This window comes from Myripristis murdjan, chromosome 18 (assembly GCF_902150065.1).
Source record: "Myripristis murdjan chromosome 18, fMyrMur1.1, whole genome shotgun sequence".
Classification (NCBI taxonomy): Eukaryota; Metazoa; Chordata; class Actinopteri; order Holocentriformes; family Holocentridae; genus Myripristis; species Myripristis murdjan.
This window is the reverse complement of record NC_043997.1, coordinates 6,296,998-6,320,526: the sequence shown is the minus strand read 5'-3', so window position 1 is coordinate 6,320,526 and position 23,529 is coordinate 6,296,998. Positions and strand designations below refer to the sequence as shown.

General features: G+C 41.4%; 1 protein-coding gene across 1 annotated transcript in view; it reads left to right on the top strand.

The window, feature by feature from the left end:
- The first annotated feature begins 3,547 nt into the window (after positions 1-3,547).
- si:dkey-172j4.3 (diacylglycerol kinase eta) overlaps positions 3,548-23,529 on the top strand; it is a 99,441-nt gene continuing 79,459 nt past the window's right edge. Inside the window, exons 1-3 of the mRNA XM_030076259.1 lie at positions 3,548-3,786; positions 5,727-6,049; positions 8,323-8,427. Coding sequence (XP_029932119.1) covers positions 5,957-6,049; positions 8,323-8,427 — 198 coding nt within the window. The 5' untranslated portion in view covers positions 3,548-3,786; positions 5,727-5,956. The remainder of the gene's footprint in view (positions 3,787-5,726; positions 6,050-8,322; positions 8,428-23,529) is intronic.

The window sequence follows — 23,529 nt, the reverse complement described above, 5'->3', positions numbered from 1 at the left end:
ACTAATCAGTTGTAAGCAATATTTTGGCAATTTTCTTTAATTCAATTTACATATATTTTTTTAAATAATTATTTTAGTCTTACAGTTTTTTTTGATTGCTTGAACTCATTTTACAAATGCTTTGCTCACTGTGCCAAAACTCTAAACACAACGCAAATAAGACACAACACCTGGAAATAAACCATTCACATTTATGGCAAACTGAAACTCAGTCATCAAAACTTAAAAATCCTTTGTCAAAATGCAACTCTGATAACAAAAGGATACACATTTCTCTAATATGAACACACTTTCACAGCAGCAAGCAACACAATAACATACTTAACACAAAACACTGCAGTTTTTACTGCTTTTCATTTATTTCTTCAAAAAGAATTCTGCAAAGCTCAAAACAGAAATTAAGCATTTCACAGTAACAGCTGTTTCCAAAATAACCAAAAAATAAAAATAAATAAGAAAGGTGTCAACTCTGTCAACTGTATACAGTATACAGTATATTGTACTTTACAGTACAGTTTTTTCAAACACTTTTTCAAGTACAATGAAACTGGGATCCACTTTGTTGTCATCTTCACCTCCAAACCACTGCAGAGGTTTTCTTTTGCAAATGTGTTCATACCTTTTCATTGGATTCACACATTTTTCACACTCTTTTGCACCTGCATCTCTATGAAATCACTAGTGCACCTGCATCACTGCCCTTTCCACCAATCACCAATCAATCAGTATGCACCTACAAAAAAGGGCCTATAAATTGTATTCTGTATTTTTTTCAACTCCTTTGAGTTTTTCTGTGTAATACTGTATGTGAATTACAGTATTTCAGTTTTTCCATCAACACAGTAAAATTTCACTTCAAAGCCTTTCTGAGTTTGGATGCAGTTCTTTACTGTAAGTTCACATTTGAATGTGCAGCTCACAGGAGAACCTTGTTCAAACTGACAGCTGTATTTTGTATTCTGCTGTCAGCTGGGTTACAGTACAGTAGAGCTGACTGAAGGAATCTACTCATTTGGGCAGAAGTTGAGTTGTTTGAGGGAAATATTGGCTTTTGCTACTTGTTTTACAATATGTGACGATGTAAATCGTCAAAAAAAATATGACTACCGTACACGCAGGAAAAAGTAAGGTTGAACCTGCTCAGACTGAAAAGGCTGTGTTGCATTCTGGTGTTGAGTATGAAGTGAGTGAGTGAGTGGATTAGTTGTATTGGGCGGTGACAAAATGTGATTTTGCTGCATGTTTGAAATGTTTTGTCATGGTAAGAGCCTTTTGCAAACAAAATGTGTTATTTTGGTAAGAGCGCCTCTCATTAGGCCGATGGATTAACTGTTTTGAAACCAGGGTTTGTGAGTTGACAAACATAAATAAACATACATACATAGTATGTAAAGCAAAAATAAAACAGTACAACAAAATCAAACTACGTACAGCTACAAAATCTCATCCACATCGCATACGATGTCTTCCTGTGCCTCTTTCTCTCACTGCCTCCACGCAAAGTTCTCAAAATGGCTGACCTGGGGTCTGTTTGTAGTGCTTCGGCCCTGAATGATTGGTGTTCAGTTTTCTAAGTAAGTGCTTTCACGTGTGTGTCTCAGGTTTTCTTATAACCTGATGTGTTTTATATTTTGAACATAAGTGTTTTCCCAATTGTAACCACATGCTTTCATTTTTGAGCGAGGTGTCTTCTGTAGGAAATAGTGTCTAGTGTTCAGGAGGAAGTGTGTTGTAGAATTGCAAACACAGTTTAAAGCAGCACTTGTGTCTAAGGTATGGCCACGCTGTGTTTAAGGTTTAGTTCCAATGACTTCAAGTTTTGTCACATTGGTTTAAGAGTATGTTCTTAGTGTGTAAGCAATCGAAAAAAACTGTAATAATAGTCTTGTTGTATTTTTTGCAAATTTTATAGTGAATTATATTGCTATTTTCCTGATACTTTTTTTTAATTTTATTTTTTCTTCACTAATTTTCTTTCTTTTTCTTTCTTATTTTCTCACTAACTTGCTCATCATTATTTTTTTTGGAAGAAATCCGGTGGATTAGCACTAAAGGTGGCAAAATTCATCAGGTTATCCAAATGTCAAGGGGTGAAACAGCGCCCCCTGTCGTTGTCTTTTAATGTATTTGCCACTCGTTGTGTACGATGTGCTGCTGTACATTTAAAAAGTGATTAAAAGTGAATTTAAGATTAAATAATCATCCCAAAATTTAAAAAAATAACCCTTGCAGTGTTTTTGATGCCGAGTCGCTCTAACCTTCACAAAGTGTGTGTGTGTGTGTGTGTGTGTTTGAGTGTTTGGTGGCTCCGCGCTGCTCGCTCCCTCCTCCAGTCCTTCCTTCCCGCTGTTGTCAAGGGCAACCGGAGGAAAGAGCCGACTACAGTAACACTAGTGCTTGATTGGCAGGGGAATCCAGCAGGTGTGTGTGTGTGTGTGTGTGTCTGTGTGTGTCTGTGTGTGTGTGTTTGCATTTAAAAGCCACTGGCCGACAGTGACAGTAATGAGCATGATGGAGAGCCTGTCTCTCTCTCTCTCTCTCTGTGTGTGTGTGTGTGTGTGTGTGTGTGTTTCTGTATGTGTCTGTGTGTATACTTAAAGGCTATTTGTGTGTATTTCTGTGTGTTTATATGATTTACGTGCATAAATGCATATGTTTGTATGCATAGAGGCGTGTGTTACAGTGTTTCAGTGTGTGTGTGTGTGTGTGTGTGTGTGAGAGAGAGAGAGAGAGAGAGAGAGAGAGAGAGACGTTGCTGCACTCTACTTTCAAGTTCCTGGTGGCACACAAGAGCCACCTTTAATGCTCTTCTTGACCTTTGACTCTGAAGTGTTTATGTTTTTGTGCGTGTGTGTGTGTGTGTGTGTTCATTCACTTATGCATGTGTATTCGTGTGTGTGTGTGAGAGAGAGAGCGAGAAAGTGCGACAAGAGCGCCATCAAGCACGTGTAACACACCCCTGACATTCACAGCACAATGTGGTGTGTGCATGTTTGAACGTGTGTGGGAGCGTGCACGTGGCCTTGCTGCTTCAACATGCTCTGAACAGGGGAGAAACCACACACACACACACACACACACACACACACACACACAGGGGGTGTAAATGAAGTGACTGCTGGCATGTTTGCAGCTAATTCAGCATGAATATTTAATAAACTGTAAACAAATTACTACTACATGGATGTGTGTGTGCGCGCACGCGCGCGAGCGTGTGTTTATAAGTGATTCTGCGTCTTAAAACTGTGTAGGTGTTTTTCTCACTCCCCTTGCGCGCGCATGTGTGTATCTGTGTGTGTGTGTGTGTGTGTTTTAGGTTATTGGTGTGGGTTTCTCTTTTCAAAAGGAGCTATGTATGCGCGCGCGTGCCCATGCGTGCGTGCGTGCGCGCGTGCGTCTTATTTGCTCTCCGTTTAACCTCGGAACAGCGATTTGAGGCGATTCAACACGGGAGCTTTCAAATCAGCCTCCCTCTCTCTCTCTCTCTCTCTCTCTCTCTCTCTCTCTCTCTCTCACCCCCTCCCTCCTTCATCCCCTCCTCCTCCTCCTCCTCCTCCTCTTCCTACCTGATTCAGATCCGCTCCGACGCTATGCGTATGACCGCGTCTCTTCTCTCTGCAAGCCGAGGAGGAGAAGAAGAAGAAGAAGCGAAACGACCGGAGATCCGCACGCTGACCGCCGGCCGCCCGCGAGCACTCACGCCGGCAGACGAGCCACCCAGGCCGGGCAACAGGAGCGGGAGCCGCCGCTGAACCCCCCGCGCGGAGGCGGAGGAGGAGAGTCGGGGTAAATATCCACATTTTGCCGACACATGCAGGCAGGGACGCGGCTTGTCCGTGCAGAGGAGGTGGCCGCGCGGCAACGGCGACAAATGTTTCTCCGGTTTTGGCCAAACGGAAGGAAAAATGCAAGCGCCGATATTAAATATTGATATTTTATTGAGCTCGCCGCTGTACAGTAAATAACGACACGGACGGAATGAATGATCAAGCTGGCAGGCGCACGGCAGCCTGTTGTGCCTCCGTTTTATTTTTTATTTTTTTATTTATTTATGTTATTTATTTATTTATTTATTTTAAAGAAAGCTGAAGGTTACACACATGTAATTAACTGAACGTTAATACCCGCCGGGCGGAATGCAACACCATGAGCGCGTGCAAGAGGGCATTTTTAAAAATATATATATATACATATTTTTTCATGATCAGGCAATGCGTGTGGCATTTTCAAGTTTGGTGTGTTTACATGAACGGAGACAGAAGCATGCAGAGGTTTTTAATTTGAATTATGAGAGCGTGGACATATCGTAAGGCTGTAATTAAGGAAACACACACACACACACACACACACACAGAGGATACACACAGGGTTGCACACTTGCACACACACACACACACTTTTGGGTGTCCTAATACGGTTGAATGCTGAGAAAGTTCCTGTTTGCAGCTAAATAAATGTGTGAGGCTTAGTGGCTGGTGTGTGTGTGTGTGTGTGTGTGTGTGTGTGTGTGTGTGTGTGTGTGTGTGAAGCATGTGTGCCCTCCCAATTCATGCTGTCTCACTATATATGGTTTCGTCGCCAGTACTCTCACTACATGCTAAAAATGTCACCCTCATCTTCATCATCGCCATGGTAACTGCCATCATTACCATCACCACTGTTGACAGCGTCGTTGCTATTAACCTTAAACTTCTCCTCCTCATCATCATCTTCATCTTCATCAGCACTGTTTTTGCTTTGTCATCATGTTTGGCTCGGGCCTGCCGCCCCCCTCCATCTTCATCATAACCTCCACTATCACCATCATCATCGTCATCATCATCATCATCGTCGTCGTCGTGGTTTTCCCGGGTATTCGGACACCACTTGTGGACACTTCTTGGAACAGTAGGGCTATTTAAAAAAAAAAAAAAAAAAAAAAAAAAAAAATGTGTGAGGAACTGAGAAGGAGAAGTTGCCGTTTTATTTCTGTCACTTCTCAGCCCTTCACTCGCACCAACACACACAAACACCGAAGTCAGACACACACACACACACACACACACACATAGAGGAGACGGGACGGGCTCGCTTGACTCGCTCCAGGTTGGCCCGCCGGAGAATTCACCTCTGATTTTTTTTTTTTTTTTTTTTAATTTGTTTTTTCCATCCCGAGTCCCGGAGAAACTTTTTTTTTTTGAGATCCGGAGACAGAAAGACGCTGCCAGGTGGTGGAAGCGAGCCAAACCGCCGCCGCATTGCGACCCCAGCCGTGGGACGTCCCGACACTTTCCGGGGGTGTTCGAAACCGTCAGCGTCTAATTCGGGCTGCTCTTGTCGCTTGAGCGGCGACGAGCGACGAGAGTGTGACGGGAAGCGGAAGGGTTAGGCGGAATCGACCCTAAACCGCATGAAACACATGAAACACTGCAGGCGGCCCCGGGACACAGCGCTTCCTTTGCATGATTATGTTTTAATATAACACCTTTTCTTTAATGAAACTTAAATTCTTGATTAAATAAAGTTCAACGTCATGTTTTGTTTTATCAGTCCAGTCACTTCTCACCTGTTTCAGCCTCTCTTGTGGTTTCTGGTGTCGCTCGTCTCCTCGCAGGTGGCGGGTTTCTGACAGACTGTTGTGCAATTTGAGGTTTCAGCTCCGATCCAGAAAACCCCGGCATGTTTTTCTCCCCCCCTGCCAATCAATTATTCATCAATGCCTCCATCTTTTTTTTTTTTTTTTCCAGAATCGAGAATCGAGAGAGAGATCAGCGAGACGAGCGAAGCCCGCCGCCCTGTTCGTCACGATCACCCTCATCCTCATCATCACCGTCATCGTCCTCTCTGCTTCTACCAAAACCCGCCAACCCTCAGCTCCACCTTTGAATCCGGCACCTCTTCTTCTCCTCTCTGCTCCTCGTCCATCCTCTCTTCTCCCCTCCTCTGCTCTCGTCCCTTGCCCGGAGGTGAAACCGTCATGGCGTCCAAGCTGAACCCCAACGTGCTGTACGTGGCGGAGCCCGGCGAGCCGCTGGCGTCCGGCCAGACGGACCCGGAGAGGACTCACATCGTACGTACTGTTTGTGTTTTAGTTTGTGTTTTTTTCTTTGTTGGGGGCATTTCTGCTTTTTATTTGATTGTGACGAGAGAGAGAAAGAGACAGGATTCAAACCCAGGCAGCTGCGGTTAGGACTGAGTTTTGATGTGTGGTACGTGCTCTACCAGGTGAGCTAGTCCCTGTTTTTTCTTTTTTTTGGAGGTTTTTTTTTTTTTTGGATTTTGTTTTTTGGAGCTGTACTTGCAGGGCTCCCACGCAGCCTCACTCTCACCCAGCTCTTGTGCTGCAGTCACATAACTGGAAAACCAAACAGGTCAAAAACACCGAGCGTGAAAACCGACACATTATTACGAAAGGATTGAAGGGCCGACGTAGGGGGAAAAAACAACACTTGAACAGATTTATGTGGAAAAAAAAAAAACTCAACTCAACTCAAGACAAACACCCAGGAAAATAGTTGTTCTGATCCTTTTTTTTCCCCTTTTGTTCAGTCAAGGAGCCACATGTGTCGACTTGTCGAGGTTGGATCAGCCTCACAGCTGCTGCAGACGCTGCAGCTGACGGCCTCCACAAATTCGACTTTGCAATGGGATTCAGTAACGAGGAAATCCTGCTGATTTTAGACCCAGAATCACAATATTGATTTCTTCAGAATCGGCCCAAGTTACGGCAACGCCTCTTCAAAGTCCAGATGCTGATGAGAAAATTGTGATTCTGGGCTCAAATCACCAGGATTTCCTTCTGACTGAATCCGATTGTTGTATCCATTAATGCCAATTTTTACAAGTTTTGTTTCCCATAAATTTACGACTTAAGTGGTGGAGTTTTAATATGCCATCATGCATTATCAACACATTTGCCCTTGTTAATTCTTTTTTACACATAAACATGCTGTACAATACGCAAACGTGTCGACAGTGTGTAATCTGAGATGACAGTTGCACTAAATTTTGAGTTATTTGTTCATTTCGAGTCATTCTAAGAAGAATGTCTTACAATGGCTCAAAATGGATCTTAGAAAATCATAGAAAATGATTTCCTGTAAATAGCGGTAACGCTGACTCAACAATTACAGTAAGTACACCCGTCTGATCGGCCTGAATCACAACGTGCGCCTGCAACAGAGGAGATTGTCCCATACTTACTAATTGATTTAGATTCATCGATTCGTCGTCCTTCCTCCCTGTTTCACTGCGACGGACACAGTTGACTCAGCCTCCTTGCCAAAAGTGTTGTTATCACTCCTGTTTTGGTGTTTCCCCGCGGTGGAAAATCAAAAGCTTAACCTTCAAAGCTTAACCTTAACCCTCCTCACACCACGAGCAGCAAAATCAGCACCTCATCAGAGGTCCATTCATTTTCCTGCGGCTCTACAGGAAATGAAATTGCTTCCTCAAGTCTGATCAGCTGCCAAAAAAAACCCCAAACTATTAATTTTATAATGGTAGGAACGGAGGAAAGGAAGACAATTTTGGCATCTTTGTGATTTTAGTGAAGCTGGACTCAGCAAATTTTTGGTGTTTTTACTTGATCAGCCACTAATATGAATTTATACTGGATTGACTCTTTGTTTAATATGACTTATTGTTTCGGAGACACTTTTTGGTCGAGAAAAGTCGTGACCACCGCTTAACTTTTCTGCCTGGCAAGTGCGAAAATGGATGAGAAGTTAATCATAGTCATTAAACAGTTCCTGGTTCTTTTATCTAAAAACAATCACAGGAATAAATGTCTTTAAAAAAAAAAAAAAAAACATGCATGGAGAGGAGTTGCATCCATTGCTGGTTTTGATTCTAAACTCTTAATTTTATTAAAGTTTTTCATTTATTTTTGATAAGTGCAGCCTAATTGGCACTTGCTAGCTAGCTGTCAAAATCAAGTAATGTGACGATTTAAAAAAAAAAAAAAGGTTACTGCCATTAATTCGCAAGATTTTTGGGAAATGAAGTTTCTCAAAATTCAAACAGTTACCTCTTCCTGCCACTTGGGGCCGCCACTGTGCAAAATCGCCTGGTGTCGTGGTCCGCTGTTTGGTGAAAACCTCCAAAGGAATGTTTTAATCTCAGTTGAAGAATCACGTTGCCTTTCGTAGAATAAGAAATGTATGCAACTTTTGGGTCATAAAAGGCCATTTCATTAAGAGGCCATTATCGAGAATTGAGGTTTCGACCTCAGTTCTCCAAAACTGAGGTAACAGTGTTTGTTTGATAACTGGTAATGCCGTGTGTCCGCTCGGATCTGGACGTCCAGATGGTCAGATGTTGCTCTGGTCTCCTCGTCCTCAGGCTGGAGAGGCTGGAGAAGAGTCGTCGGACAGCGACGGGGAACAGGAAGAGACGTCGCACAAGCTGATCCGCAAAGTGTCCACCTCGGGACAGATCAGGGCCAAGGTAGGACACAGAGAGAGAGAGAGAGTGTGTTTGTGTGTGTGTGATGAAGCTAAAGATGTTTGTCTGTGAATGTGGCTTCCCTCTGGTCATGAATCTTCTCAAACATCATCAGATGTTGAGAGCCTGTTTCCCCGCTCGACGGGACCCAGCTGGTCCTGTTGGGTCGCGTTCAGGCGGGACAGAGATCGAGCTGGCTCGGCTTGGATTTTCAGCTTTGGGTTGTAGATTCTTACATCTTACCTTCATGTCTTAACTTTATATGGATCTTGAATCCATGTAGCCTTAACGTGTATAAGCTGTATCTGCCATGCATGGTCGTCCATATTAAAGCTTACTGTGCTGCATTATCTTTAATGCCTCTTATCCTTAAGTGGCATTTAAAGCTGCAGTAATCCAAAATGCCAAGGGATGATTTAAGTGAGGACTGTTTAGACTCATCTAAAAAAAAACAAATGGATGGACTAATTATGTAATTTAACGCTTGCGTCTAAATATTTCTCATACTTGTCCCAGGTTGTCAGTGAGTTGCCAATTAACAAATTGAGTTTAAGCGGTCCTTGTTTTTAGCAATTTCACTGATTTCAGCTTCAAGTTTAATCTTGGATTGAATTTTTGGGGTTTATTTTGCTAATCTAACCCAATGGTAAGTTTAGATTTTGCCAACAAGCCATATGAGTAACCTAAAGATGCATTTCTGTTGGGTATCATTGAGGCTCTGGCTGCTTGTGGTCAGATTTGGATCGAGTTTGGAGGTTTCTCAAGCTTTGGCCGGATTGGGTTCAGCATTTTATCATGATTGACGGTTTGGGTCGAGATCGGACGAAATGTTCCAGGCCACGGTTCTGGGTTCGAGTTCAAAACTTCAGGCTTGATTTGAACTCTGGGATGAGGCGGCCAACTGTGGCACTGAAGCATGATCGATGTATTTTATTGATCCCAAATTGGGAAATTCTTGAATTGGGAAATTCTGGATCCTGGGAGCTGAAGTTGGGTTTTGCAACTCGGTGAACACAAAGCTGTTCGTGCATGAGGAATTTGCTGGAAGTGGTTGATTTAGCAATGCACAAGCAAAGTTATAATGCTGTGGAACCCAGGGAACATACAAATGGAGAGTCTCGGTTTTTTGTATTACGCTGCATGAAAAAAGGGTTCGAAAATTTAGAAATGGACCCTTTCCTATCCTTTTTGCTGCTGCTTGTCGAAGTCGCCAATCTGCTGCACGCTAACTGATATGGAAAACCTTTTTTTGGAAGCTAATTTCTCCACAACATTCAAAATATTTCAAGTTCTGCAGCAAAATAAAGTTGAAATGAAGTTATGAATCCAGACAGAGAATTTCTACATCAGAAGATACTTCACAACGTGTCTCTCCCGTTTGTTTATTGTTGGTTCTTCAGCCGTTTCTCTACGTTGTTTGGCCACTTCTCCGCTACAAAATAAAAGCGCAGCTGAAACCCGGGTGCGTGCCCCTCTGAGAGTCTGTACATGCCAGAACACAGAGCCTCTCCGAGCTGAAAAACATCATTAACAAACCAGGATGGAATAAAACTTTCAGCTCGTGGAAGTGCTCCGAAAGTCATGGAAAAGTCATGGAATTTCTCAGCAGGGCCGTGACGGCGACTCGGATGGGGGGTGTAACTTTTGCGCCGCTTTTTTTATTCAACAGCCGATGCAAAATTTAAGCGTCTTTGCCCGAAAGAGGGGGAAGCATGCATGTGCTCACGCATTTATTATTATAACTTAAGTCATTTTGATGGGCACCCGCCTTTATCCGAAGCGTCAGTCACCGCCATCAGTACACTTTTAACTCCCCGAGCTTCACTGAGCTTCACACACTGCAAAAAAAAAAAAAAAAAATGTAGTCTCGTCTTCAGTGTTCAAATCTTGTTTTTCTGCAAACAAGGTAAAAAAAAATCAACTTGTTTCCAGAATTTTCTTGAATAAAGTGGCATTTTCTTGATCCTAGTGTGCTGCTCTGCCTTGTTTCGACACCTTTATATAGAGATTCCTGAGTTCAGTGAAACTGCGATGGAAACGAGTGGGATTACCTCATCTCACTTTTTGTTTTTAACTCGGCGGACGGAAAACAAGATTTTACCACTGAATTTGTGACTAACTGACTTGTTAAGATGGAGAATTTATTTTTTTTATTTGTAGTGCAGAATTTCTCACACCTTTTCTCTCTCAGTTTCCATTGCCGTCACTATCTCTTCCTCTTTTCTCTCCCCCTCTTTCTCTCTCTCTGTCTGTCTCAGATGTAAATTCTTAAAATACTAATATCTGATCTCTGCTCTTATCTGACTTCCGACGCGAGTCCTCTGAGGTCTGCCGGCTTCCTGCGTGGTCCCGGTCCACTTCCTGTCTTGCGTCGTTCGCGTCTTAACGTCCGGTCCTGTTTGGCTGACGGGGCGATGACTCGTCAGGCGCCGGCAGCCAATCGGAGGAGTCGTGACGTAATCCGTGCGGAATCTGGGTGTTTGATCGCCGCGTTGACTCATGTGAGCGTAGTGAGATACTGACGATTAAACACACACACACACGCAGCTATCTTATTAGTTATTGATGAGCTAATATCCGCAATGAGAAATGCATGTCTTTTCAATGGAAATACACAGATAATTATAGCTCACATTATTGTGTGTGTGTGTGTGTGTGTGTGTGTGTGTGTGTGTGTGTAAGCACAGCGTCTTGGAAATCATTACAGCTATCGATCCTTAACTGTAAATCATACTCCAATCAATTTTAGACATGGGATACCCTGACCTGCCCCCCTCCCTTGCCTCCAACACACACACACACACTCCTCTCCCGTCATCACCACGGCGACAGCATCCCATAATGCGGTGTTTGTTCTTGAAAGTAGATAATGGTATCGCATATCTGTCTGGCATTGATCGGTTAATCTAATCCGACACCGCTGTACCAAACGGCTGCGAGCGTGGCGCGCCCGCCCGTACGGTGCCTTGACAACACCCGAGACGGTTGCCATGGTTTCGGTGGCTTGGTGACAGGAAGTGGGTGAGGAGAGTTTCATGCGTGAAGGTGAAGTTTTGTCCTTGGTGTTTGTGACGACCAGCAACAAAAATGACCCTGACAAAAAAAAAAAAAAACAACAACATAAAAACGGTTTTGGTCCTTGCTGTGATGATGTCATATGTAGCCCCTCTCTCATTGGCTGGACGAAGCTGTTGCTAGCGGTTGCTATGGAGCTCAGACACACCAGCTGTCAATCAAATTGGACAACAGGAACGGGAGGTGTGCCAGGCATGATTAGATGTTTGTATGTTTACTTCCTTGTGTGTGTGTGTGTGTGTGTGTGTGTGTGTGTGTGTGTGTGTGTGTGTCAGTGAGATGATTAGATTGTGTGTACCTACAGTCATGTGACTCAGATTAAGCTAGTCATCGACTCCGGGATTATGCCTCAGTGACAACAATGGCCTTACCGGATTAGTGTGTGTGTGTGTGTGTGTGTGTGTGTGTGTGTGTGTGTGTACTTGGCAATGAGTGTGTATGCTTGTGGACTAGAGTGTTTGTTTACGTGTGTGTGTCTGTGTGTTTGGGTGGATAATATGTGTGCGTATGGCTGCATCAATGTGGAATTTTTTTGTATGAGTGTGTTTGTGCATGAGTCTGTATTTTGTGTGTGTGTGTGTGTGTGTGTGTGTGTGTGTGTGTGTGTGTTGCTCACTTCTTTGTATCTCTTCGAGCAGCATAAGACCCACTTTGGTCCCAGTGTTACCTTTTTATTTTTTTATTTTATTTTTTTTGTCTCCTGCCTGTTGCCGTACTGCAGGTCGTCATGGCGACAGCCCGTTAGCACGCCTGTTAACGAGGTGCTAATTCTTATCAGGTGTGACATGACACCTCAACACCTCTCAGTTAATTAATTTCCTCGGCGTCGAGCCCCCAAATAATTACAAACACATGCAGCGATGTCCTGGCGCTGTAAGACGAGCCGTGGCATTATCATTTTAATAGTTTAAAATTTTAATTTAATTTAATTTAATTGCAACTGAATTTGATTAAATTTAGAGAAAGGGCTTGCAGTTTTTTTTTTTCCATCCTGGGACTAAATGTGAGTAAAATTTGTCCCTGGTATAACTCAACCTATTGGCACGAAACTTCTTTTTCTTATTTAGAAAACTTGCCTCAATTTTTGTACACATAAACATGAATTTTTTAATTGTCACGAAACTCAATCTACCCTGAAATGGACCACGTAAACCTACATTTCAAGAAAAAAAATATAATAAAAAAAATACCTTAATTTCAAAAATGTGATTATTTGTTTCCCTGTGCAGCAAAAGTAATTTATTTTAAATTTAGATGTTGATGATTTTGAGCTTTATGTAACAAGAAAATGCTGACATGGTGAATGCAGAGGATTTCGTTTGTGCTGCTTTGTTGTCTGCACGGTAATGAAGGTTAATGTGACCTTGAGAATCGAACTTGGCTCATTGTCTTTCTCTGTTAAAAAAAAAAAAAAAAATCAATTGGAGCGCAGACTGGCTGGATTTTATGATAGATGGAGATTAAATTTGCATGTGGTTTGTTGTGACGGCGTGTGCTCTCCACTGCTAAAATCTTGTTTTTTCTACAGACAAGGTCAAACAAAAATCATGCATTTCTCACAGTGGGGATTGGCTCATCAATAACTAATGAGATCGTGTGTTTGTGTGTGTGTGGAGTCTCTATCTGCCAGCGGGATGAGATAATCCCACTTGTTTCCAGAATATTCTTGAGTCAAGTGTCATTTTCTGGATCCTGATGGCTGATTCTGTCTGATTCTGCCTCGTTTCAACAGATTTACTGTCACGTTGGGGCTCCTCAGGTCATTAACAACACACATTACAGTATTGTTTCAGGTGCAGTATTGTTTACAGTATTGTTTCAGGTGCAGTATTGTTTAGAGTATTGTTTACAGTATTGTTTTAGGTGCAATATTGTTTAGAGTATTGTTTTAGGTGCAGTATTGTTTAGAGTATTGTTTTAGTTGCAATATTGTTTTAGGTGCAATATTGTTTAGAGTATTGTTTCAGGTGCAGTATTGTTTAGAGTATTGTTTACAGTATTGTTTTAGGTGCAATATTGTTTACAGTATTGTTTTAGGTGCAGTATTGTTTAGAGTATTGTTTTAGTTGCAATATTGTTTAGAGTATTGTTTCAGGTGCAGTATTGTTTAGAGTATTGTTTACAGTATTGTTTTAGGTGCAATATTGTTTACAGTATTGTTTTAGGTGCAGTATTGTTTAGAGTATTGTTTTAGTTGCAATATTGTTTTAGGTGCAGTATTGTTTCCAGTATTGTTTCAGGTGCAGTATTGTTTCCAGTATTGTTTCAGGTGCAGTATTGTTTACAGTATTGATTTAGGTGCAGTATTGTTTCCAGTACTGTTTCAGGTGCAGTATTGTTTAGAGTATTGTTTTAGGTGCAGTATTGTTTACAGTATTGATTTTGGTGCAGTATTGTTTAGAGTATTGTTTCAGGTGCAGTATTGTTTACAGTATTGTTTCAGGTCCTGAGCTGAGGTTCTGGTTCTGTGTTGATGATTTCAAAGCCACCAAACAATGTTTTTTTTTTTTTTTTTTTTTAACTTTTAGAAACTGCTAGCCTAGCCGCCATCCACCGGCAGCGAACTGGTGAGAGTGGACGAACAGATGGGTGGCAGTTAGGGCAAGAAATCGATTAAACCGATTAATTCAGATTTTTGGTTAAAGTCAATGCAAAAAAAAAAAAAAAAAAAAAAAATGCAGAATTTTAAAACCAAGGTTTTGCCTACGTTCTAGCGTTCTAAAAGCAGGAGCCAAAAGATCCACTCATGTACGCAGAACGTGAACGCCCAAATGCACGCATGTCAACCACCAGTCACATGATCGAGATTTCCATCGGTTAGTAGTTGTAGTTGGTGAAAACCAAGATAAAAATCTATTTTCAAATCATAAATCATGAAAAGTCTGAAAATAACTGAGTTGTAGGCGGACACACACACACACACAGACGAGGAACACAAGAGAAAAGCATCATTTTAAGATTCAATATGACATTTAACGCATCGTAAAGATGGCGATTTTTTGCAGTGTTTTCTCATTTTGCCTTCCTTGTGAGACTTAGACCTTCAGAGGAAAGATATTTTCCCGAAGAGAGGCCATATCGATCGGCGTGCAACAACCTCATGAGGGTAGACGTACGTGTGTGTGTGTGTGTGTGTGTGTGTGGGAGCGCTGTTACCATAAATCCAAGCTATCTCTCCGCATTATAGCCGATCAATAGCACACATTACATGCAGATACACGACTCTTTATGATCCTGGAGCAGAACATGATTCACAGTCTGCTATAGCTAATCAATAAGATGGCATGTGGTCATACTTTATCCATTACACCACGGCCAGCTATAAAAAAAAATTAAAAAAAATAGTGAGCTAATTTATTTAAGGAAAAAGAAAAGGAAAAAACATAATTTTTTTGTTGCTAGCAGCTGATCCGACTTAACGTTTTTGAACTTGATGGATTCGCCGAAATGGATTGAAAATCTCAACACGCGTCTACGCAAAAAGGCTCAGCTAGCTCGGTGTCGGTGTTAGCGCTGCGTCGGTGCTGTCGGCGGGAAAATATCCACAGGCGTTTTGAAGCTATATGGACTTTAAGCGCAGGGTTAGCGGTGGCGGCTCCCGGCTAATGTCGGCTAAAGCTTGAGTGTATTAGTGAGCACAGATTAGGAACGGTGGATTAATTAAAATGCTAATGTTTGAGGTGTCCTGGTATGAACTTGAAATTATCGCGATAGTTTTAAAACGATAATTATTTCAAGATGGTGAGAGGAGATGGCGGCTAACATCGCTAGCTTTAACACGTAAGTTTAAGTTGCTGCGTTTACAAACGTTGATGTGAAATTTAAACCAGCGACTAAACTAGATTAAACCAGATTATGTGTTCATTACAAGGTTTGAACACACTTTTTTGTGGTTTTATTTGTGTTTCCGTTCGCTGCACTTGATAGCGACGATGCTAACCAGCGTTGATGAACCTAAACTAAATAAACAATAGATATATGGACAAAATTAAGTACCTGGTTTATTGTTTTTATTGTAAAATTTACTGTAAAGAGGAAAAATGGATTTAAATGAAGGTCTGTATCTGCCAAAAACCAAGGGTCACTCAGTGTTTTTTTTTTCTTTACAAAATAAAAGCTTGTGTCAGTTTTTCTCATTTGTCTCGGTTCAGCTCGCCGTGACGCTCGCTGGGATCGAGGACAGATGTTGGGCAAGCGGCAGGATGTTCAGTTGTCAGGGGGAAGCAGCAGCAGGGGTTTGTGGGAAATGTGGTGAAACACGAAACGCCGTGGGGAGCCGTTTTTACCGTTGTCCGTCATTTTGAAAGAGAAGATGTCAGATATAGGGTTTGTTTTTTTTTTTGGCATTTTGTAACTCTGTGTACTCCCTCTCTCTCACTCTCTCTCTCTCTCTATTCTCAGTGCACCTCGCTCGCCCTTCAGCTTCAGTTTCATCAGGTTTCTTCTGCTTTTTTTTTTTTATTCCTCTTGTTTACTCTCTCCACATTTGTGTAGCAAATAAAAGACAGTGGAAGAGAATGAGGTAGAGGAACAACTGTGTGTGTGTGTGTGTGTGTGTGTGTGTGTGTGTGTGTGCCCGCTCAAAGCCGAGGGGTGTTGTCACAAACACACAGTAAAGGGCAGTCGCTTCATTATATCTCTGAGTACACAAGAAGCCATTTTTCTTCCTCTCTCTCTCTCTCTCTGTCTCTCTCTCTCTCTCTCTTTCATTCCTGTAATTTCCATCCCACGTCCTCCTCCTCCTCCTCTCTATCTGCACCGCACTCAATTTCATTTCCTATTTTTACTCCGTGTCCATCTTCCTCCTCCTCCTCCTCCTGCAGTACCTGCTCCGTCTCTATTCATCTGGCATTCCTATCCTCTATATGGGATGAGCTTTCTTTCACAATAAAAGCGGAAATAAATGAAAAGCGGGCTCGGACTCCCTCGCTTTTGCCCACGTCTTCCATGAGTACCCCCTTTCCTGAGCCCAGACCTTTTTGATTATGAAATAACTCCACATGATGTAATCAGTCATATATTTGGGCCGTTTAAGGTGATTTGTTTTTTTTTTTTTTTAAATTCCAATGTGGATTTTTACTGGCCAGTGCTCTGGAATACAAATCCGCTATATTTGTTCTTTTTTATCTGCAAGTGTAGAGATCTGTGTGGGTGTACAGTGAGAGGATGACGAGTTATACGTGTGTGTGTGAGTGTGAGATTGCGAGTGTGTGTGAGTGTGTGTGTGTGTGTATGTGTGAGTGTGCGTTTGCGGGACGGGGGGTGTAAACAGAAACGGCTTGAGGAGTGTGCATGAGTGTGTGGGATGTCCTGTGGTGTGTGTGTGTGCTGATTTATGCCCTTGGCTTTGACGCGATACAGCTGCAGTGGTGTGTGTGGGTCAATATTGAGAGAGAGAGAGAGAGAGAGAGAGAGAGAGAGAGAGAGAGAGAGAGAGAGAGAGAGAGGTGGAACGTAGCCGACAGAGACAGATATAGAGTCAGAATTACATAAGAAATCAACACAGGCTTTAATATTTTTGAATATTTCCGTCACAAAAGGTTGGCGTGCGTCTTGAGGAGCAGCAGCCGAAGCGTCGATGCGGCTCTGCGGCTCCAACAGCAGCCAGTCTCAAAGTCGGGGTTCCTCAGGGCTCCTGCAGGGGCCCCCAGGGGTTCCTCAGCAAAACGAGGGCTGGTTTAATTTCACTGCAGTTTAATTCACTAGAAACTGTTTTCAACGCAGAAAATGGATGAGGGATTCATTGTAACATTTTCTTCCTTCTGGTTTAATCCCACCTCCATTTGTCAAGTGGGACACCAAAACAAATTAAAAGCCTTTGAAACCTCTACAAAAAAGGGGAACATTAGTAAAAAAACAAAAAAAACAAACAAACAAAAAAAGCCCAAAAAATCACAATTCAGATTTCACAAAAATTACCACAAAATTATATCTTAAAAAATTAAGAGAAACTGAATTTTAGATAAACTATCATTTTTTTTATCTTATTATTTTTTTATCTTATTATTTTTTATCTTATTTTTTTGCTCATTTGCTAATGGTGTTTTTCAATGTCTTTTTTTTTAAATTTTTTTTTTTTTTACAAACGTTCAAACAAAATCTGGTGTCGATCCGGTGTCACTCATCGGAGGTGTAACTTCTTCCGGTTTTGATGAACAGAACTTTTTAAAGAGAGCAACGTAAAGCGATTTACCTTCATTTAGAGGCAGCTTGTAAATCTCTATGGCCAAATCTCCACCTGGTAATCCCAGCACCGTCTGGAGAGCGGGGGGATCCGGGGACACCTCCAGGGATAAAGCCTCAAATCGGGGGACTGTCCCGCTGAAGACAGGGATGCCTGGCCGCCCTACCACACACACACACACACACACACACACACACACACACACACAGACTTATGCTGAGTCGGTGTGTCTCCCTGATTGTCTGGCGCTCGCTAACCGGAGCCTTCCAACTCAGTTTCTATTGATTCGACCTCAAGTCTCCTCGGGACGTCCCGCCGTCCAATGAGGACGTTTGACATTGACGGACAGCGGGACGTCCTCGGAGGCTGCAGTGAAGAGTTTGCAGTAAAAATCAAAAAGTCATCAAAAGTTCTCACCTGAAGCTCTGCTGGCTTTACGTCGAATGAACCGACAAAACCCACTGTGTCTTTTACTTTTGTGCCTTTTTTTAAAAATTTGTCACATTTTCAACTCTGTTTTCATGTACAGCAAAGATGGAAAATAACCAATCCTATTTGTGAATACTGGAAAAGACATAATTATAATCGGTCGGTGTGTTTAAAGCCAGTACACCAGTGAGAAAGTGACCAGAACAAAACAAAATGAGAGAAATGTCCCTTTAAATGTGGACTCAAATGGTCAATGTTGCCCTCAGAGCTGTGTTGTAAATGTGGGAATTTTCATATAAAAATGAAAACATGTCACAGAGTTGCTGAAAAAGGTAAAAAAAAAAAAAAAAGTCAATTTTCTTTGACCTAAAACTAAAAAAAAAAGTGTGTGTCTGTGGACGAAACGGCCAAAACGTACAGAAAAATCTACGTTTTCAAAAATATTTGTTTATTAAAAGTGTTTGTTTCATGGTTGGAGGCTGAACCGTCAGCAGGAAATAAAAAAAAAACAAAAAAAAAACAACAAGTAAACAAGAAGGAAGAAGGTCGTCTTTTTTTTTTTAATTTCCTGGGTGTTTTTTGAATGTCGGCGGTTGGAAAACTGTTTTTTAAAAGAGGGATTCCAAAAGTTGTTTATTTAAATGTTTATTTCTAAAAAGAGGAAACTTTCTTTGACATGATTTCACTCTTCAGTTCACCCTCACCCTCTGTTTTCTCCCTCTCTCTTTCTCTCCGTTTGTCTTTTGTGTCTTTATTTCAGCTCCTCTCTTTCATCGCCGCCACCTGGTCGAGCTTTACTCCTCCTCTCTCTCTCTCTCTCTCTCTCTCTCTCTCTCCCTTGATCCCCTCATGCTCGCTCGCCCGCCCGCTCCTCTCACCTCCATCCTTCATCATCCCGTCCTTCCTCTCCTTTCATCCCCCTCCCTCTCTTCATCCGTCCCGCTCTCGTCCTGTCCTCGTTTTCAGCCGGCGTCTCTTTAAGTCTCTCTGTCGTCTTTCCGTCTCTTTTTTTCTCCCTCTCTTTCTCTTTGTTGAGGCGAAACGCACATCGACCGATCGCATTTCCAGAAAGCGACTGAGCGAAACTCATAAATGCACCTTTATTTCTCCCCAAAGCTTTATTATTTTTTTTAATAAGATCAGAATATTAGTTATATTTACTGCCTTGATTCTTTCACCTGGTTTTCTTAAAGGTAGCCGCCGGTATTTTTTGATCGTTTTATTTGATTTTATTTGATTTTTTTTTTCATTATGTAACGTTTTGTTTTTGATTAGGACAATTTAAGATCAAACTTTTTTGATGCATTATTATTTTTATTTTTTATTTTACAGTTTCTCTGCTCATGTAAGTCTGTGATGTTGCTCAGTGCAGGACAGTGAAGTGTTTATTTACCTGTGGAGGCTGATGTAACCTCTCTCTCTCTCTCTGTCCACCAAACTCGGTTCTTCCCTCTTTCCTCCTCCGCTTCTCTCTCACTTTCTCCTGATCTCGATTTCCCTCTCTCTCTCTCTCTGTCTCTCTCTCTCCATCCTGCTCCTGTCGTTCCTCTCCCGCCTCCTGTATTCATGAAGTTCAAACTCCCATTAAGCCTCGGCCTGCCATCCATCATCCCCTGCGACATGCCATTAGAGAGGGGAGACACGCATGTGTGTGTGTGTGTGTGTGTGTGTGTGTGTGTGTGAGAGAGAGAGAGAGAGAGAGAGAGAGAGAGAGAGAGAGAGAAAGAGAGACGGGGTGGAGGAGTTATCTGAAGTTGCTGCTGCAAACATTTTGTCACTTTGGAAACGTGCTAATGACGAGGAGACAACAGTATCTGTGTGTGTGTGTGTGTGTGTGTATCTGATCACTAACAAGCTAATGTGTGTCTTCAGTCCATGACAGCTGTACGTGTGTGTGTGTGTGTGTGTGTGTGTGTGTATGTGTGTGTGTGTTGCAGATTGATGACAGTGCATCTCTCTCTGCTGTCTTCTCACTAATGGAGAGTGATGTCAGCCGCCGCAACAAATAGCATGAAGGCAAACGTGTGTGTGTGTGTGTGTGTGTGTGTGTGTGTGTGTGTGTGTGTGTGTGTGTGTGTGTGTGCGTGTGTGCGTGTGTCTCTTGGGGATATCAGCACTGACATCCCATAATATGTTTCCTGTCAGTGAGCAGCAGTGTGTTACTCACCGCGTTCAGACGGCTGTGTGCATGGTGTGTATCGTGGCCGCCCCCAGACAAAGAAATATAAATAATAAATAAAAAATATAAATAAATAGATATGTACATAAATAAATAAATAAATAAATACAAAAATATAAAATATATTACACAATATATAAAATATAACACTTTAAAAATAAACAAAAAAATAATAAAATAATGCAAAATTAATAATGCGGAACTTTACAGATCTACAAAAGCTTTACAGTCTAGACGAATAGAGTTCAATAATAAATGAGGTAAAACAGTAAGAAAATTAACAGTTGTAATAATGCATAAAACATAAGTAAATAAACAATCATAATATATGTGAATATAATATGGAAATATATAAATAGATTTCTAAAAAATGACAGATCAACAGGTTTGTGGACTTGTAATATTCATTTTTCTCACATTTTGCCTCCTAATGTTTACACATCAAAAAGTGCAAACAGTTAAAGTGACAGTCACTGCACCTTATTGCTCATTTTTTTTCATATTACCGGTTATATTAAAGCACTTAGAAGAACATATGAATTACTTTTGCATATTTCAATAAAAAAAAAAAAACAGAGGGGTTTACCAGTCGTCATTTTCAAACATAAAGCAGAGACTAAACATCAGACCTGCACAGATTAAAAAAAAAACACTCAGTAAATCTGACAGATAAAAACATTAATGCAATATTGCAATATAAAATACACACTAAAAACTTGGGATGCATGATTTACGTCAACTGATAAAGGCTTTAAAAAATGAATGAATGCAAAAAATCAAATATCTTGCACCAATGTTAAAAATAAATATGGCGTCTGCTGCAGTGGGCCTTCACAATAAGAGCACGCAGAATGACTCCACTACAGGGGAACCTCGGTGTTCTCTGCAGGGAGGTGGAAGAAAACACGGGCATCTGTTCATGTAATAATATTAATAAAAATTAATAAATCGGCCAAAGGAGCTGGAAAATATTAGACAAAAAAAAAAAAATCCAATATCATGCAGCGATGGTGTACTGTGGCTTTTCCTCCACGCTGCTGTCATTTTACTCTTTTTATGGAACTAAAGGGTGCAGCAGCTTGATTTTCCCCTTAAATTTCCCCTCAAAGTCAGAGACAGAAATATTCATAATGATGTGGTTTTTATCATTAGAAACACAAACATCTTCAGGAGGAATTTAAGGGAGAATCAAGAGTTCAGGAGGTTAGCGTCTTTATTTAGACAGATTTCCCCTTTATGTCGCTTCAAAGCTAAAAAAAAAAAAAAGAATACACATTATGACTGTGGGGCTTCCCTGCACGACAGTCACCCTGCTTCTGTTTGACTCATTTCTCTTTCTTTCTCTCTTTCCTTCTTTCTTTCTTTCTTTCTTTCTTTCTTTCTTTCTTTCTTTCTCTCTCTTTCTTTCTTTCTTTCTTTCTGTCTGTGTCTTGTCTGTTTGCACATCTCTCACTTTGCTATCTTCATCTTTTTTTTTCTCTCCTCGTGTCCAAAAATAGATTCACTCCGGGTTCGTGTCAGCCTCTCTCTCTCTCTCTCTCTCGAAACCTCTTGAAACAGGAAGCCAGAGACAGTCACCACCACACACACACACACACACACACACACACACACACACACACAAAATATGCTGCTTTTGCAAGACTACTGTTTGTAACCATCAGCCATATTTTATTCCACAGTTTATTCTTTTTGTCGTGCAAAAACTTGCAAAATCAGTGCTTGTTTGTCTTTTGACCCACTTGTGTGTGTGTGTGTGTGTGTGTGTGTGTGTGTGTGTGTTGCTGGCTGTCACACTCAGAGCGGCCCATGAAGAGTTGCAGTCTGAGTCAACAGCATGAAAAAACACATCTGCTAATGACACTTCATGCGCCGACCACCGTGTGTGTGTGTGTGTGTGTGTGTTGTCAGCCACTTCCACATCCGTACACTGAGGACATTTATTGCCACATTTCAGAGAGAAATCTTGTTCCGTCTCCGAGTTCCTTCTCACAGGTTCAAGCATCAACAACTGAACTAATTTTGCCTTTTCACATTAAAACTTTTTTATTTTTAATTCTAATACAAACACTGCATCACTTTTTCTCAAGGGACATGTTGAAACTTTACTTTGAAAGGCGTGTTTTTTTCCGTTATGGTGTCACTACTTTGCCTTACAGTACAGGATCTGAGCACTTCCTCCACTATTGCTTAATCAGAACTTCATTTTATTTCATTTATTATGCATTAATCTGTGGATTACAATTGTTTGCATGGTCAGATTGATGTGGATTAAATTGGATTAAGGTGAGGAGGTTACGAGGTGTTAAAGGTTAGGGGTTAAAGGCCACAAGGGCATGAAGTGATTGTGGGGCAAAAAAGAAAAGAAAAAAATAAATAAAATATGAACATGGTGGCGGAGCACATCGCTGCTGCTGCTGTCGTCCTTTTGTTTTGTTTTGTTGTTTTTTGTTTTTTTTTAATCTGGAAACTGAATGAAGGAGAGAGAGAAGAGAAACTACTGTACGTTGGGTGACTGTGTTGAAAGGAAGTGGCTTCCCTTCTAAAAACATCTCGTTTTATTTTTGTACAGCCCTCTGTGTGTGTGTGTGCGTGTGTGTGTGTGTGTGTGTGTGTGTGTGTGAGAGAGAGAGAGAGATGTGTGATGTGTTTTGTTCTGAGGTTTGTCAAGGAGGGCAAGTTCCACCGTAAATAGACAGACAGACAGACAGAGGGATAGATAGATAGATAGATAGATAGATAGACAGATTAATAGACAGACAGGCAGACAGAGGGATAGACAGACAGAAGGATAGACAGACAGATAGATAGATAGATAGATAGACAGACAGACAGATAGACAGAGGGATAGACAGACAGACAGACAGACAGACAGACAGATAGACAGACAGACACCTGCAGCCAAAGCGGTTTTTCTTCTCTATTGTTATTCTTGAGCTAAGGTTAGGGCTAGACATAAGAGCACTTGGTTAAGTTAAGGGAAAGACATAAAACCACTTGGTTAAGTTTAGGGTTAGACATAAAAACACTTGGTTAAGTTAAGGGAAAGACATAAAACCACTTGGTTAAGGTTAGGGTTAGACATAAAACCACTTGGTTAAGTTAAGGGAAAGACATAAAAACACTTGGTTAAGGTTAGGGTTAGACATAAAACCACTTGGTTAAGTTAAGGGAAAGACATAAAAACACTTGGTTAAGGTTAGGGGAAGGTTAGGTTTAGATATAAAACCACTTGCTT